Source organism: Episyrphus balteatus, chromosome 2, assembly GCF_945859705.1.
Source record: "Episyrphus balteatus chromosome 2, idEpiBalt1.1, whole genome shotgun sequence".
Classification (NCBI taxonomy): domain Eukaryota; kingdom Metazoa; phylum Arthropoda; class Insecta; order Diptera; family Syrphidae; genus Episyrphus; species Episyrphus balteatus.
Window position 1 is genome coordinate 59560197 of NC_079135.1, and position 19209 is coordinate 59579405.

At 35.7% G+C, this 19209-nt stretch overlaps 2 protein-coding genes across 14 annotated transcripts in view; one reads left to right on the forward strand and one right to left on the reverse strand.

The window, feature by feature from the left end:
- Positions 1-15702, reverse strand: part of LOC129908810 (uncharacterized protein CG43867) — a 276259-nt gene extending 260557 nt beyond the window's left edge. For 5 of the 13 annotated variants that reach the window (XM_055985586.1, XM_055985582.1, XM_055985587.1 and 2 more), the window contains exon 1: positions 15143-15701. The gene's annotated coding sequence lies outside the window, so the exon portion shown is untranslated. Of the gene's footprint in view, positions 1-14325; positions 15023-15060 lie in introns of those variants that run through there. The other 8 variants (XM_055985589.1, XM_055985588.1, XM_055985583.1 and 5 more) reach the window with 5 other exon arrangements.
- LOC129909456 (uncharacterized) lies at positions 6691-12591 on the forward strand. The gene has a single exon (XM_055986537.1). It carries the CDS (start codon positions 6691-6693, stop codon positions 12589-12591), a length of 5901 nt encoding a protein of 1966 aa, XP_055842512.1.
- Positions 15703-19209: the final 3507 nt, after the last annotated feature.

Below are 19209 nucleotides of genomic sequence, written 5' to 3' on the forward strand. Positions count from 1 at the left end.
GGCTTTTTTACATTTTTCATAATTTACATAAAAATACTATACTAAATTATCTTTCAAAAAAACAGTTGTAAAATTCCGCTTATCAAGGACCCACAATTGGCAAAGTACCGCATATAGTAAACTCCCTGTTGGCTTGCAGCAATATCTTTACATTGAAAAGCATTAGTAAATAACAGAATAGCCGACAAAATCGCGCGATTTTTAAGCTATCGTGCTGGTCGTGCTGCAAACTAATGCCTTTCCATGTTAAGACCGTGTAGTAAACCATCAGGGAGTAACAGAATAGCTACAAGAAATCGGGCGATTTCTTGCAGCTATTCTGTTACTCCCTGATGGTTTGCAGTACGATGTTTACATTGGAAAGCATTAGAAAGTAACAGAATAACTGAAAAATCGTGCGATTTTTTCAACTATTCTGCTTAGAGGATATAATATATTGAGTGCTTGTTCCTATACCTAATACATTGTAACGCCATATGCATGGATAGGGGTCGCTGCCTTCATTTTTCAGTGCGAGTCCGGTTCCGCAGCTGTAAATAAACACGCTTGTTGATGACAGCCATGAAATGAAAATAAAATGGAGGCATGCACTCATCGAAAAACTTAAAGAAACTAGAGCCCTCTATAAAAGCTTCACGGAACTAACAGCACAAGCACTCCATATATTATATCCTCTAAGCTATTCTGTAACTTTCTAATGCTTTTCAATGTAAACATCGTGCTGCACTGCAAACTAATGCCTTTCAATGTAAAGATCGTGCACTAAACCATCAGGGATCATTGAAAAAAGCATTAATAAGTAACAGAATAACCGAAAAAAAAAACACAACAACAGTTTGAAACATCTTTGAGGAACGATTTTGAAAGATCCGTCCATAAAGATGGTTTTGTTGGTTTGGGGTGATATTTCATTACCAAAAATAAATTAATTATGAAAAAGAAAAATTGGGGTCTTATTTCATTTTTCTAAAAAAGTTCAAAACAATTTAGGGCCTTATTTCATTTTTTGTTTTGGGGCCTTAGGGGGGAAATCCCTCTTGAACCTAAATTTATTTTTTTTTAAATGAAAAATAAAAATTAGAAATCATAAAAACGAAAAAAACCATGTTTTTTTTTACAAAGAAGTAGGTAAAAAAAATATTTACTGTACAAATTTTATTCAACTTTTAGGTTCATGTTGTGGCCAATAAGTTAAGGAGTAATTTGCTTCAAATTTCAAGTCGATAGCTTCATTAGTTTTTGAGTTACATTGCACGGCGCGGAAAAAAACTAGTTTCGAAAAAAATGCGTTTAAAGTTTTCGTTTTCGTACTATGGTAGGTTCGGAGCGCATTGGTTTCGGGACTATCTAGGCACTTTTGAGGCTTCATTTAAGGCTAAGACCACTGAAAATAGATTCTTCGGTTGATAAATAAATTTATTACGCAAAAAAAAAGAATGCAAAAATAAAAAATTCCAGAGGGATTTCCCCCTTTATTTCCTGGAGCCTAATCTCGCGGAGCCTCTTAAGTGCATTTGTGATTTCTATGTTGCTGACGTTGTTGAACGCGCCTTCGATATCAAGAAATGCAACTAAAGTGAACTCTTTGTGATGGATTGAATATTCAATAGTGCACACTACAGTATGTAGTGCTGTTTCAACCGATTTCCCTTTACAATAAGCGTATTGTGCTGTATATAAGATTGGTATCTATGACATTAGGGCCTGGCTACACAGTGTTGTGCCCAATCAAGTTCCAATTCACACTTTCTAGGAACAAACGTCAAAAAGAAGAAAATCCTCACCCTTCTTGCCTACAACCTGACTGGTTAGGCGATTGAAAAATCACCGTGTAGCCCGGCACTTACGCAAGTGGATATCAATCATTCGTTCTAGAGTTTTGAGAAGGAATGATGATAAACTGATAGGTCGGAAGTCTTTCCGATTGACACGAGAGAATTTGCCTGCTTTGGGTATGAATACAACTTTAACTTCTCTCCATAGGGCAGGGATGTGTTTCAAGTCTACACATCTATTCAGAATTATCCCTAAGATGGGAATTATAATATCTGATGCCATTTGAAGTTCGGCTGTTATTATACCATCAGGTCCAGCGGATTTGTAGGGTTTGAAGGCGTTGATGTCCCACTTTAGCTTCTCTCTTGTAATCAGACCAAGATTGTTTTTTGAATTTGTGTCTGGCCCTGATGGGTCAACCCTGTTATAGTGTTTCAGCTAATTGGAAAGTGAGTATCTAGTAGCAAATTGAGTGATTCTTCACAGGAGTTGGTCCAGGAGTTGGTCCAGGCTGTTTTCAAGGCACTGGGCTTTAAAGGGTTTGTTGAGAGAGTTTTCCTCAATCTAGTCTTCTATTTTATAACAGAAATTTCTCCAAGATGTTTTACATTTTCTTAGCTGTTTTTTGTAGACTTTCAGGGATTCTTTGTATATACCCCCACCACCGTAAGGTCGTGGTCTTCTTCGGATTCTGACCCAGAGAGAGAAGGGGACCTCAGGTGCTGGAGGTGCAGCTTTTGCAAGTTCCTCATCTTTCTGTTTCCAAACTGGATAATTTTAAGTACAGTTATCTTGCGGGCTAGATCAGCTGGGACACTGATAGGCTCACCCGGGTTCTCCATCATGAGAGTCCAGTAGGAGATCTGCAGTTGAGACCATCGTCCATCGGTCAAAAGAGATCATGCCATCGACATTACTTCTATAGATAACTGCGAGGATAGACTTGTCCTTAAAAACGTCACTAAAGGACAGGTCTTTTCTAGTGTGAGTGCTGGAATTAATCACTTTTTGTCAACAGACCTTTGACGTTGAGTCGCTGCGGGTCAACTTTTCAATTTTTGAGAATAGTTTTTGCCCATTCTAACTTGCTGAATTGCTCTGGGGAACGTTCGGCTATAAGTATCAAACCTATTGCTATATCCCTTTTGCGTTCCTTATGTCATTACGGAACGCTCTTTTGCTCCAGTGGAAGTGGAGCTATAAGACACATCTACACTGTCGCTGGGAATTTGACACTTTTATGGTCAAGAAGAGGTCTGCTTTCACTAGAGATGAGACTGTAAGAGACAGCTGTATTACTGGTCGAAACAGCCCCTTCCGGACCCACAGAGTGAACTATTGCTGCATTTGGAGCAGTAATTCTGTTACTATGTTCCTCGGCGGAAGCATGAATATGAGAGACAGCCTTACTTCCGTCAGGGAGTGGAGTAAACAACGTGTTCTGAAGGGGGTTTGTTTTGAGGCTGAGGTCGACTCACCTTTCCTTTCGATTTTGTCAGCTTTCTTTTCCCTTCCGCCGAGCTAACTTTTGTCACTGGCGACTTAGCCTCTTTCGCGGCCAAGCCCTCGCCGACAGTCGCGACATCTGCCGACACTTGAACGTATAGCCCCCTTCGATTTTCATTATTTTCTTTAGATTTATCCAGTGTTGGCAGTAATCGATTACAAGTAATCAGATTACATTTGTAATCAGTAATCCTGATTACATTTGTAATCAGTAATCCTGATTACATTTGTAATCAGTAATTTGATTGATTATTACATTGCAAATAGTGAAAGGTGAAACCAGCCATATTTTAATAGAATGAAATTCGAATCTTATTTGCATGCTAGTAGTTCCGAAACACTTTTTTAATCCTTTCCCCCATTTTTTTTTTTCAGATTTTATTGCGAATATTGAAAGATTCTAACTGCTGGCTGCTGCACCCTTCTTGATGATGGTTCGAGAATAAATTCTTCTTATTCTGCAAGAATTTTGATTGATGTGAAATAAGCAATGTCTATTATTATTATCCCTTTAAAAAAGTCAATACAGTGCGGGTTTGTAAATCTTGCAATTCATTGAATAGGTCCATTTCTTCCTACCCAAAGAATACCGACTTTTCATTTGTCAAATTTTAAATGTATGACTGTATAGTATTCTGGAACCCCATCTAGTTGATAATATGATGATTGGATGATTGGATCTGGTCTATCGTTTTACAACACCTCCATCAATCAATATTAGTAAATAAAATTAAAAGTCCCAAAAAACGGTATATAACCTGCATACAAAATCAACGAGGGGACCCTTAGTATTTTTTGTAACTGCATTTACTTTTAATATTATCTTTAAAAAAATAATAAATGTTTAATTCTTAGCATTTTAAAATAAAACAAAAACACATCTTTTTAATATTTCAACTGTTGGAGATTTTCCTAAGTATCTTAAAATATATGAGTTTTCTGGTAAACTTGTTAATTACTTTCTTGTTTATTATTACTATCCTCATAAGAATAAATTAATAAAACACTATGTTAATCACACATTTCTCGAAGAATAATATCATGGATATCATTATCATGGACAAGAAAAAATGAACAACCTTTTAAAATGTATAACTGACCCACCAAAAAAAATATCACCATTTTTTAAATACACCTACAAAGGATAATATTTCCTCTAAAAACAAAGAGCTTTATACTACGTTTCCACCTACGCTAAATCCGAGATTTAGCAAAGTAGATTTAGAATAAATCTCGAGGTTTATTTTAAACCTACTTCGCTAAATCTCAGATTTGGGTTTAGCTACCCTAAATCCATAGAGGAAGAAATACCTAGAGAGCCGACTCGTACCCCCCTTGCCTAAAACACCCGCAAATTTAATTTCAGATAATTGGTATACATCTCTCTTGTTTTTCTCTTGTTTTCCTATCTGTGAATACGTGTGAAAGGTATAATGCGTTTAATACCTTCCTTTCACCAGTAGATGTTCTCACAAACTTTGAATTTAAACATGATTTTGGTTTGTACATGAACTTGAATAGCTCAAATAGCTCACTCCAGACACCCACCTTTCAATAAATATGTACAGAAATAAAAAAAAAAGTATTTTGAATTTATCATATTATTTTTTTATGAATTGATTCCTCTACTGAGCACTTAAATTGTTTTTAATTGTTTTGAGCACACAGTTGAATGTGTTGGTGCCATTTAAAATGCACGGGAAAACTACCACATATAAGCACTGTGGAGTTTTTCCTCTCATTGCAGCTTGTAGGGTGGAAGAGAAAAACCAACCGAAGTCGCGTCTCTAGGTATTCCTTCCTCTATGGATAGATTGTTGCTGTAAAACAATTTTTTTCTTAGAACTATGTTTGGTATTATTCTAAGTTTCGTTACCTTTAAAATATTATTCTAGTTTTTATTAATTTATGAATTACTTTTATGTTAATTTTCTGGGTTTGTAAATAATTTTTTTAAATATTTCTATTTTTTATACACTAGAACAAAAAATTAAGAGAACAAGAAAAAATCGTGATTTTTTTAGTGATTTTCGATAGGCTGTATCTCAATAAAAAATGATCGCATCATGACAAAACAAAAAGCATGTGAAAGCTACATTTTTAGGTTTTTATGACAAAATATTTTATTTCTAACGGTAGCAAGCTTTATTGTTGGAACTGTTAAGCGAACTTGGTATCACCGCCCAAACTACAAGTCATTCCAAGAAGAGGAGCAATATTTCTGCAAAATATAGCCATCTCATTCTTAAAATGACTTGTAGCTTGGCTTTCAAACACGCGGCAAAAATCTGCCATTTGGATGGCGAACTTCAACAAATTAAAATTAAAAAAAAAAAAAAAGTTAGTAAAAATTATAACAAATATTAAAAAGAGAAAAAAACTAAAACGTAAGATAAAAAAACCTATTATATTGAAATAATAATGTAATAAAATTGACTTTTTAGGAAATTAAAGTTATTCTTAAATGAATTATACTAAACATTTCGGAACGTTTTTTCTTCTGCAAAAATACTTGGTTAAACCAATATTCTTTAATTTCGTTTTAACACGAAAGCAAATCAACTTCAGGTTGAAATAAAATAATTCGTTTTACACGAGCAAAATCACCAAAGAAGCGGCGGCACATTGGCACCTTTATAAATTGCCTCATTCATTGTTCGTCGTGCATAACCACAAAAATTCGTCTAATACGAAAATCCACTTGTTGCACAAACGCACGGCGGCCCATTGGCACTTTATAAACTGCCCCATCTCCAGTTCGTCGTGCACAACCAACAAGAAAATTCGTCTAATACGAAATCCACGTATTGCACAAACGCACGGTGGTGCATTGGCACTTTATAAACTGCCTTATCTCCTGTTTGTCGTGCACAACCAACAAGAAAATTCGTCTAATACGAAATCCACGTGTTGCACAAACGCACGGTGGTGCATTGGCACTTTATTAAACTGCCCATCCCTTGTTCGTAGTGCACAAACACACAAGAATCAAATTCAACAAGATTTCATTCATCATTCATTTATTGAATTACAAATTTCACATAATTGTCGTCTTTAAGACGTCATATTGTGATCGACATCACCGTCTTCAGCATCATTATCGTCATCTCCAGCGTCTTCAGCACCATCATCGTCATCTCCAGCGTCTTCAGCATCATTATTGTCATCTCCAGCGTCATCATTGGCATCAAAATCATCTTAAGCTTCATCATCTTCGTCTTCAGCATCATCATCGTCATCATAAGCATCAATCATCACCTCCGGCGTCATCGACTGCATCATCAACATCGATTCCACATCATTTTCATCGGCTCTCCATTATCATCGCCACATCCGATCATCTGATCACAAACATTGTGCTTCATCTCATCGTGTACATCACAACCAACATAAATAAGGTAAGTCAATATGTCTCATAATTCTCGTAGTCGTAGTAATGGGTTGGGGTCTGCAATTCACAATGCTCAAAATTCAGATAGTGAGGGTTTTAATTGCAAAAGATGCACTGAGCCAGACAGCAAGTCACCTATGGTTCAATGTGGTACATGTAAAGATTGGTTCCACTTTACATGCGTTGGGGTTACACAGGCTGTAGAGGAAATAGATTGGCATTGTAGAGAATGCATCAAAGAAATGAAACGCCAAAATGGGGGTGCTTCAACCTCTAAAATAAATACTTTAGCTGCAAACGATGCGATCGTTGCTATAGATGATTCCACTCAAAGAAATATGAACTCCACTGAAGTTCCTCCGAAAGAAAAGTCCACTTCGGGGAATATTCCACCACCAAAGCAATGTACGGTGTTGTCAACCAAGTCGTCAACCTCAACTTCGAAGTCAAAAAGAATAAAAATAAAACTGCTCAAATTAGAAGAAGAGCGTAAGCTTGAAAAAAAATATTTAGAACAAAAATACGCAATTCTTGAAGAACTTGACTCCGAGGATGATGACGTTTCGTTGACAACTTCAAGTGACAATCTCAGTCGCGTTCAAGAGTGGATACAAAAAACAAATAAAGACAAAAGAACGGATCTAGGGGTAGAAGTGAATTCAGTTTATAAAAATAGAGCAGGAGTAGGGGTGGCAACGAGTTTGGGTCAAAATGAAGATGATAAGAGAAAGGACTTAGGGGTGGAAAGGAGACTAGCTCCAAATCTTAATAAATCTCAAATAGCGTCAAGACAATTTATGTCTAAGGAGCATATAAATTTCACGGGGCGACCAGAAGAATGGCCGCTTTTTATAAGTTGGTGGAAGAACACGTCTGAGGCATGCGGATTTAATAGGAACGAGAACATGCTTCGCCTACAACGGTGTCTGAAGGGAAAAGCACTCGAGGCGGTTCAGTACCGACTCCTCCATCCAGATCAGATCGAACTTGTAATAAAAACACTTCAAATGTTATTCGGTAGACCCGAAATCATAATTCAATCTCTGATTACCAAAATAAGAAGCGAGCCTGCACCCAGGTTCGACAAGTTAGAAACGTTAATAAATTTCTCCCTCGGTATTGACAACATGTGTCGCATGATGGAGGTCACTGACCTTGCAGCTCATTTAAATAATCCCTGTTTATTACAAGAGCTGGTAGAAAAGCTGCCAGCACAAATTAAATTAAATTGGGGTTTATACAAACAAAGCGTTTCTTGTGTTGACTTATCAGTTTTTAACAACTGGCTTTCCAGTTATGCTACGGCTGCTTCGGAAGTAACATATACTGTTCCCCAATCATTCGAAAATAAAATTAATAAAAAAACTAAAGCCTTTATTAACGTTCATCAAGATGAAAAACCTCAGTCTAAAGAAGAAAATAAATGTATTTCGTGCGACAATAATTGCAAATCACTTGCAATATGTACAAATTTCTCAAAACTTCCACTTTCAGAAAAATGGAAGTTGGTAAAGCGTTTCTACGTTTGTCGCACTTGCTTACGACGTCATGGTTCTCGTCGTTGTTTGTCATCCCAACTATGTGGTGTTTCAGGATGCACCTTCCGACATAATGCACTCTTGCACAACGATGAAATTCAGCTAAAGGTTGAACCTAACAGCGGTGATTCAAGAACAAACCAACCACGAGCGATCAGTTCAGTTGAAAACGCCCATTATAGTGGAACGACACTGCGTCCAGGTACGATGCTTACCTTGTTTAAAATCGTTCCCGTTAGGTTGCATTTCAACGAGAAATCTATAGAAACTTTCGCCTTTATTGACGATGGGTCTTCAGTGACACTTATTGATGAAGAACTTGCTTTCTCTTTAGAAGCTAGCGGTACAAAAGAACCACTCTGTTTAAGGTGGACCGCAAATACACATCGGCGAGAAGAAACTTCAATGAAAATCACTTTTGAAATATCGGCTGGTGATAGCAATAAAAAATACTTACTTACCAATGCACATACGGTTAGATCATTGGATCTTCCAAGACAGTCACTCGATTTCAACAGTCTGACACAACGCTTTTCGTATTTAAATGGATTACCGATAAAATCGTACTCCAACGCGAAGCCACAGATTCTGCTTGGACTGCAACACTGGCGTTTGGGCATGCCCTTAAAAACAAGAGAAGGTGAAGAGTCTCAGCCAGCGGCGATTAAGACCAGATTAGGATGGACTCTTTATGGCGTTGCTTCGAATGAAGATACATCGGAAGAAGGCCTCATTGCCAACATTAATATTCATCTTTGCGACTGTCAAAACCAAATCGATTCACAAATGCATGAAGCAGTGAAAAAATATTTTTTATTAGAGAATTTGGGAACAAAGGTTACAAAACCAAATCTGTCTGATGAAGATAATAAAGCCATACGACTGTTGGAAGAAAAAACTGTTTTCTTGGGTGACTCTTATGCAGTGCCACTACTTTGGAAATATGAACATTTACGTTTGCCAGACACTAAAGTTATGGCCGAAAGAAGATTACGATGTCTTGAAAAGCGTCTTTCCAATCAACCCGAATTAATTGAACAGGTGGAAAAGCAAATTGAACAGTATCTTCAGAAGGGCTACGCGAAGAAATTAAACGAGGACGAAGTGAACAAACCTATGTCGCGTGTATGGTACCTACCCATATTTCCTGTCACAAATCCAAACAAGCCTGACAAATTGAGAATAGTCTGGGATGCAGCGGCAAAAGTTGGGGGAGTCTCTCTAAATGCTTGTTTGAAGACCGGGCCAGATAATGTACCATCACTTCCATCAATTCTATTTCGATTTCGAGAAAGGAAAGTTGCTATCTCAGCAGACATACGTGAAATGTTCCACCAAGTAAAAATCCTGGAAGAAGATAAAGATTCTCAGAGGTTCTTGTGGCGGAACAAAAACAATGGAAATGTCGAAGTGTATCAAATGCAAGTTATGACATTTGGGTCAACCTGTTCACCATTCTGCGCCCAGTTTATAAAAAACAAAAACGCTAAGATATACGAGAGCCAATTATCGAGGGCAGCTAAGGCAATAATCGAAAACCACTATGTGGATGATTTGCTAGATAGTGTCGACACAGAGGAAGAAGCCATCGCCCTGGCAAAAGATGTGATATATATTCATAAACAGGCTGGCTTCGAAATTAGAAATTTCATATCGAATTCTGCAAACGTTCTAAACGCTCTTCAATCTAATGTTACAAAATCATTTAAAACATTCTCTGAAAACGCTCAAAATGATTTCGAAAAACTTCTCGGGATGTGGTGGTCGCCTGGTGCAGATGTGTTCGCCTATACTTTCAAATCAAATAAGCTGCGTAGTGATATAATGAATGGTGAACAGGTACCAACGAAACGTGAGGTGTTAAGAGCCTTGATGTGCATCTTCGATCCTCTTGGTCTAATAGCAAATTTTACAATTCATTTAAAAATCATTCTACAAGAAATTTGGCGTTCTGCAGTTGATTGGGATGAACCGATAAAAGAAAGACAATTTCAAAAATGGAAATCGTGGTTGAAACTAATTCCCAACATAAAAAATATCTCTATAGATAGAAAATATCTCACGAATCTACAATTTGGAGAAGGCAGTCGGGTCGAGTTGCATATCTTCGTTGATGCGGGAGAAGAAGCCATGGCCGCAGTAGCATATATGAGAGTCTCTACTGAAGATGAGGTCGAATGTTCTCTTATCAGCGCGAAAACGAAAGTAGCACCAATAAAAACGCTTTCAATTCCTCGGCTTGAGTTAGAAGCGGCTCTAATGGGAGTCAGACTTTCAAAATTTATACAAAGCAGTCACACAATTAAATTCGACAGTGTCACATTTTGGACTGACTCTCAAGTCGTAATCAGCTGGATAAAGTCAACCAACAAAAAATTTAAAAGTTTTGTGGCCATTCGTATTGGAGAAATCCTTGAAACCTCGAACGCTAACGAGTGGAACTGGGTTTCCACAAAGAATAACGTTGCTGACGATGCATCAAAAATTAAGACTAACTGCGAATTCAGTTCTTCGAGCAGATGGTATAAAGGGCCAAAATTTTTATACCAGAACCCTCTTCCTCTTGAAATAGAACATCCAGTTTTATCTCCGGATAATGAAGGTGCGGAAGAAATTAAAGAATGTTTCATGCATTGCACTACTACAAGTCCACTTGTTTTGGATTCCAATCAATGTTCAGGATGGACAAGATTCCTCAAACCAATAATGTACATCTACCACTTCATCAAGCTCTTTGTAAAAAAATGTCAAAAACCAGAAGAAATTAAAGAGTGCTTAATGCATCAAACTACAACTCCTCCGCTCGTAATAGATGTCTACCGGTTCTCAAGATGGAAAAGTCTCCTCAAAACAATGATCTATGTCTATCGATTCGTCAGACTGTTCGTTAAAAAATGGCGAAAACCAAATGTTCTATATGAAATAAACGAATTCCAACTGGATGAAAAAGAAGCTGCAAAAAATTATCTTTTTCGAATATGTCAAAGGGAAGGCTTTCCCTTCGAATATGAAGCTCTTGTTACTAAAAAAGTTTCTGGGGAAGAGGCCAGCATCAACAAAGCCAGCTCTCTATACAAGCTTTCACCCTATCTTGACGAAAATCAAATAATTCGAATCTCCGGACGAATCGATGAAATAAGCAATGTTCCATTTGAAACCAAACGACCAATCATTTTACCCAAAGACCACAAAATCACTCATTTAGTAATCCATGAATGCCACCTCAGATTTCATCACCTCTTCAACGAGACAGTTGTTAACGAACTTCGGCGAGATTATTACATCCCAAACTTGAGACGCATTTTGAAGAAAGTCCAGCAACAATGTCAACACTGCAAAAACAACCGAACCAAACCGTTGCCTCCTCGCATGGCCAGCCTACCTTATGCTCGTCTTCAGCCATTTCAAAGACCCTTCTCTTACACCGGAGTGGATTACTTCGGGCCGCTCTACGTCAAAGTCGGTAGGCGTCTTGAAAAAAGATGGGGTATGCTATTAACATGTTTGACCCTACGTGCAATCCACATCGAGATAGTTTACAGTCTTTCTAGTGATTCTTGCATTTTGGGCTTCAAGAGATTCATTTCCAGACGAGGTATGCCTAAAGAAGTGTACTCAGACAATGGTACAAATTTTCGAGGCGCAAGTAAAGAGCTACAGCAAGCCATACATGATTTGAACGAACACGTACTAGCTAAAGAATTCGAACTTGACTTGAAATGGAACTTCATTCCTCCAGCAGCCCCCCATATGGGTGGATGTTGGGAACGTATGGTAAGATCCGTTAAACAAACACTCGTAGAAATATGTCCAACCCGAAACCCCTCTGACGAATTACTGATGAGTATGATGACAGAAATTGAGAGTATTGTGAATTCAAGACCCTTAAGCTACGTACCCATAGATAGTGAGAGTTGTGAGGCACTGACCCCTAATCATTTGTTGGTTGGTTATGCAAATCAAGAAAATTTGTATCAACCTTGTGTAGATGACGGAGCAGCTATTAAAAAGAATTGGTTAGCTGCTGAAAAATATGCACAAACCTTTTGGCGAAGGTGGGTGCGCGAATATTTGCCTGACTTAACCCGGCGAACTAAATGGTTTTCACCGCAGAAATCTTTGCAAATAGGCGACATCGTAGTAATCGTTGACCAAAACAATCCAAGAAAATCTTGGCCTAAAGGTAAAGTTCTCCAGGTAATGCCTGGCAAAGACGGGACGATACGGAGCGCAATCGTGCAGACTCAAACCGGCATTTATACTCGCCCAGTCGTAAAACTTGCAGTTCTTGATGTTCACAAGTTCAAAGCAATTGGTAAGCTGGATCCTGACCCAGTTACCGGGGGGGGAGTGTTAAGCGAACTTGGTATCACCGCCTAAACTACAAGTCATTCCAAGAAGAGGAGCAATATTTCTGCAAAATATAGCCATCTCATTCTTAAAATGACTTGTAGCTTGGCTTTCAAACACGCGGCAAAAATCTGCCATTTGGATGGCGAACTTCAACAAATTAAGATTAAAAAAAAAAAAAAAAAGTTAGTAAAAATTATAACAAATATTAAAAAGAGAAAAAAACTAAAACGTAAGATAAAAAAACCTATTATATTGAAATAATAATGTAATAAAATTGACTTTTTAGGAAATTAAAGTTATTCTTAAATGAATTATACTAAACATTTCGGAACGTTTTTTCTTCTGCAAAAATACTTGGTTAAACCAATAGGAACTGTTCAAAAACCAAAATATTTTTTGTTTTTACTTTCCTGGTGCAGGTTTTTCTAAATATCATATCTCAAATATCAAATCTCTGAGTTTTCTGGCAAACTTGTTAATGAGAATAAATTTATAAGACACTACGTTTATTATACATTTATAGAAGAAAATCGGCCAAAGTCAAAAATCACAGTACACATAATAAGGTAATATCTTCCGAACATTGTCAAAATTTGTTTGTCGAAAATGGGCACCAATCTGTCAGGTCGGCCTTTAATTTTTATATTTCAATCTCAGTAAACAGGAAATTTATTTTTGTCATTTAAAAAAATTATAAATTGAAATAAAAACAAATTTTCTTCGTGGTTCTTCTCGGAAAATGGTCGATAATTGTTGAAAAATTAGTGATGTGCGTGGTTTTTCGGTTTTTGTGCGTTTCTTGTCGTTAATTTAAAACAATTAAAAATTACAGTAGCTGACATTGGTCGCCAAATTGTCATGTTTTGACAATCTGGCGACCAATGTCAGTTCGGAATATATTACCTTTTTATGTGTACTGTGGTCAAAAATGATCATGGGTAAGAAAAAAATAATTCCCTTTAAAAATTAATATCGTGTGTAGATAGTCTAGTACATTTATTACTAGAACTACTCATGCTTTTTTGCCAAGTATATATGGTAAACTTTCTCGCACAATTTTTGTGTGGAAAAGCTTACTATCTGAATCTGGTAAATGTGGAAAACTTTTGATGTTTAATTTTGTTTTATGATAAAATAAACTAAAATGACTGCAAGAGGTGGGAATGTATTTATAAAAAATATAATAAAACAAAAAAAAAATTTTTAAATACTTTTTTTCAGTTTGTAGCTCCAAAATACTCGGCGTCAATTGCATTTACCGCATTTTGATTTTAGGAGCGTTCATGAAACGTGTTTAGTAAACTTTTCCAAATTTTCTGCCACGATTAAATTTTGAGGGATCAAGGGATCCCTCAAGGTAAAACAAAGTTACCCTCAAAAATGGGTTTTCTTATAGGTTTTCAATTAATTATTTTTTTTTTTAACAAAACCCAGGTGAAAATATGTAAAGTTAAATATTCTAGTATGAAAATATTAGAAATTCTCAATTTCACATTTTTTATTTTTATCGATAAATTCCCACTTCATTACGATCAAAAAGAAATTTTTAATTCAGTCTTCGAAGTTCGAACACTAATTATCCATAGTTCACCAGCTGCCAACAAAATAGAAATATAAAAAATAAAAAAAAAACAAACAACCAATTCGTACATTTTCAATTTTTCAAGATGAATAATAATAATTTGAGGAAGTACATTGTATTAATACTTTTACATTTCTTAAAATATCAACGCATTGTAACAAAAATAATTTCAAATCTACCTTGATCTTTCTATCTTGAGAAACGTCAAATTTTAACCTGCTCCGCAGCTGGGTAAATTTTAAAATTTAACCAAACGTCAAATTTTAATCAACATTTTAAAGCAATTCGCACACGACCTTAACCCCCTGAATACAATGGTGTAGCTGTGGCTGTAACTTATAGCGCAAGTTAAAGAATTTTCAACTTTTTGCTCAGCTGCCGCCAACTTTTGTTGTTGTTTCCCTCAGTAAAATTTTGACAATACTACAAGCTTCAGCCACAGCTACACCATTCTATTTAGCCAGTAACCCTTAAATATAACAACGCTAAACAAGCAAATCAGATTGTTCATATCGATGTACATAAACTCATGTTAATCTGTAATTGTGGGTATGCATCGGAATTTAGTATACCTAATTGCTGGAATATAGAGAAGTTTGCGGCTGGAATGAAATCAATTCTGATTTTTCTCAATTTAATCAGTCAGTTGTGTTAAACAATGTTTAATGTGCAACACAAAATCCCAAACTTTTTGCATCTTTTAATAGAAAAAACTCAGTTTAATAATAGGTTGAATCTCATTCTCATTCCATCTTCATCACCTCTACAGCATACAGCAACTACCGAGACAATAATTTTGGTAGAAAAAAAGACCACAAAGAAGAAACACTGATAGCAATCACAAAATATAACAGAAAACACTAGAAAATATGAAATTGTAAAGTGAAAACTAATTTCATTCTTGAATGTTATACCTTCCACATTTTTGGCGATTTTCTCAATTTTATCTATGTAGAATCTAATCAATAAAGATTTGGATTGCATTTTTGCACTTGCCTTTAATTGCCATGCTTAGTTCCCGATGAACGAAAAAGAAACTTCCTTTGGAGTTTTTTTTTTAGTTAGGAGAATTGTTCTTTTTTAATGTATACAATTAGTTTTTTTTAAATTTTTTTGATTCTTCACTGTCACTTCACTTTTTTACGACTTGTATGATTTGTATTGGATTCGCTCTATTTTAACTTATAGCAAATAGCAATATTGATCCACACCACTTAGGACTTAGCACTTTCTTTAAATTTTAGAAAACAATAAGAAGTATACATACGCTAATTACTTTTATTAGATATTGAATATAAAAATCATAATTAAGTATATTTTATGTTATCCTTTATTAATATTAAAGAAAAAACCGGAGATTACAAGTCAAGAAAAAAACAACCGTTGAGAGCAGTAAATAAGAAAATACAGTGGGCCGTTCTTTTATTAAAATAAAGTTAACTTTGGTTGTTGTGTCAAATAATCGTTGTTGTTGTTTTTGCTAGATTTTGTTATGTCGTTTTCGATTGGTCGTCCGGAATGTTCCGATTGCTTCTGAAAGTGTTTTATTGGCGTCAGATGACAGTTCTTCTTCTAGACCCTTCAAGCAAACAAGTCCGACCTCGGTCGGAATCCGCTCCGCCTGAGGCGGAGCTGAGTCCGACTTCGGATCAGAAACTGGTCCGAAGGCGGCTCAAATTAGTATGGAAATTATAATCACCGCGAGGTCGATTGCATACCCTTCAAGCAAGAAAACTGAGTTCAACAAAGGAACTCCGACCTCAGACCGCGAAAATCGGGCTTGCACTCACACACTTGCAACTTTTTGTGTATGAACACAAAGTCGAACGAGAATCGTGGTGAAAAATGAGAAAAGGAAAAGAAAGGCAAGGTCAACAAGAGCCAAAGCGTCATTTTGTTATTTTTTGTTGAAGTGTTTGGTCGCGTCGTGTCTCGTGTCGTTAACGTTAACAATTGTTTGTCAAATTCTTGAAGTCAAAGATAAAGTACATAATATTGCTCCATGTGATGATGAATCGGATAGTAAATATAATCGGATAGAATGTGCAGCAACAATCTGCACATTCTCAAATACCACCCGGCCGAGTGCACCACATGCAAACCCAATTTACATTGGGAAAAAACCAATCCCTTTACCCGAAGGTACACCAATGCATCCGGATGTGATGCGAATGACTGGGAATCGATAGCAGGTATTTAATAACATTAATATCATTGATCATTGTTTAATCAATATCTTTCTAGAGAATAATGAATCAGCAGGAGATATCAACAAAGGAAGGAATCAACAAAGGAGGGAATAGGTACTAGACATCCAAAAGTGCACAAACAACAGCAGCAACACCAAATAAAAAGATTTATTTTATTTAATATTTATTTTAATATTGTATTTATTGTAATTTTTTGATCTAAAAAACATTAAAATAAAAAAAAAAAACAATTTCAGTGAACAAAATTGATAAACAGAGTTTTTTGTTATGCTAGAAATGTCAAACAAATTCGATACTCGAGTATCGATCGATTTCAAAATGCCGGACGTCATTCGCTCCAATTTCTCGGAATGGAGATTTTCACCACACTAATACATATGCAATCGACTTCGCGGTGATTATAATTTCCATACTAATTTGAGCCGCCTTCGGACCAGTTTCTGATCCGAAGTCGGACTCAGCTCCACCTCAGGCGGAGCGGATTCGGACCGAGGTCGGACCTGTTTGCTTGAAGGGTATGCATTAGTGTGGTGAAAATCTCCATTCCGAGAAAACGGAGGCGAAGTCGGAGCGAATGACGTCCGGCATTTAGACATCGATCGATACTCGAGTATCGAATATATTTGACATTTCTAACCTAAAAACAATCCTGTATTAATTTTTTTCACTGAAATTGTTTTTTTTTTATTTTAATGTTTTTGTAGCAAAAGAAATTACAATAAATACAATTAATACAGTAAAATAAGGAGAAAAAAGGGGTAAATCTCGGAATGAATGTTAGTTGAAATTTTTTTTGCTCATTATCTTCCTTTTGCCATTCTATAACATATCTCAAAAGTCTAGAAAAATCTCATGTCCGCTTGTCGCGATTTCAAGGTCATATCGCGAAATGGAGATTTTCAAAATTAGCAAAAATAGGCTATGGTAGTATATACACATATGATACATGATTTCAAGGTATTTTTTAATGCTGATTCCAAAAAATCTAAAATTAAGACAATCTGACGTCTCTGGAAAAAGTTATACCTGTTTTTCATCTGTCAACTCATATTATAACAGTTGCAAACTTACTGCCGAAAAACCCTTAAAAGTTATGGTAGATGAACCAAATTTTGCATGAAGATTTTAGAATCCATCATTATTAAAAATCAAAACAATCCCTTACAAAAAATATATATACCTACGAAATAATGGTATTTTTTGATGGAGGGGCAAATTTTTGGATATGCACTAAAGAAGATTCTTGTTCATCTTAGTCAGCTATTACATGAAGCCTCAAGAGGCGCGCCTCTTTACAAAACCAATGAGTGCAAAAGAGAAAGAAGATAAAACAAAAAATTATCCGACCGGAGAGTCGTGGGCCAAAATTCTGAGACTCTTTTTTGACGTTTCTTTTTCCACTCTTTCTGTTTTCAACATTCCCTTTCATTTCTTTTTGCTTCTTGGTGGAATACAACAACAACAATACTTAAATCAAAAGAGAAATGTCAAATTTGAGTCTTTGACTCAAGAGGCATCGTGTAATAGTACGCGCCTCACAGAATGATTATCAAAAGAAAATTCGAAAAAAGAGTCGCGCCTCTTGAGGCTTCATGTAATAGCTGACTTAGGAATAAGTGCAAATAGGCTAATTTTTTTCATTTTAATCTTTGTTTGGATATTCTCTAACTACCCTCAAAAATCTAAAAAAATCTCATGTCCGCAAGTCCTAATTTTCTTGGTTTGAAAATAAGGTGCAGATTTTAAAAAATTGGAAAACTACACTTCAGATATTTGTGTCAGATCAAAATCTGCACCTTATTTTCAAACCAAGAAAATTAGGACTTGCGGACATGAGATTTTTTTAGATTTTTGAGGGTAGTTAAAAAATATCCAAACAAAGATTAAAATGTAAAAATTAGCCTATTTGCACTTATTCCTAAGATGAACAAGAATCTTCTTTAGTGCATATCCAAAAATTTGCCCCTCCATCAAAAAATACCATTATTTCGTAGGTATATATATTTTTTGTAAGGGATTGTTTTGATTTTTAATAATGATGGATTCTAAAATCTTCATGCAAAATTTGGTTCATCTACCATAACTTTTAAGGGTTTTTCGGCAGTAAGTTTGCAACTGTTATAATAATATGAGTTGACAGATGAAAAACAGGTATAACTTTTTCCAGAGACGTCAGATTGTCTTAATTTTAGATTTTTTGGAATCAGCATTAAAAAATACCTTGAAATCATGTATCATATGTGTATATACTACCATAGCCTATTTTTGCTAATTTTGAAAATCTCCATTTCGCGATATGTCCTTGAAATCGCGACAAGCGGACATGAGATTTTTCTAGACTTTTGAGATACGTTATAGAATGGCAAAAGGAAGATATTGAGCAAAAAAAATTTCTACTAACATTCATTCCGAGGTTAAACCCTTATTTAACTGGATTAAATATTAAAATAAATATTAAATAACATAAAGCTTTTAATTTGTTGTTGCTGCTGTTGTTGGTGAACCTATGGATGTCCAGTATTCCCTCCACTTAGTGAGTGGTGGCCGGGTGGTTTTTGAGAATGTGCCTATGAACAGAAAAATTGTTATTTGATTGTTATTATATTTAAGAATCAGTAGGAAAATATATTGATAGTAGGTGTGTTTTTTTGTTTATCTATATAGATTTTGTGCAAAAAAACGACATCGAGATTTTTGAAATCAAAACAATTTACGTGTTAAAAACAACAAAAACTTTATCTGTATAGATTTTTGAAAAATCCAGATAATTATCCAGATTTTACTTTCTCTCGATAAAAACAGTAGTGCCAAGGTACTTTATTTGTTGTGTTCATACAGAAATATCTGAAAATA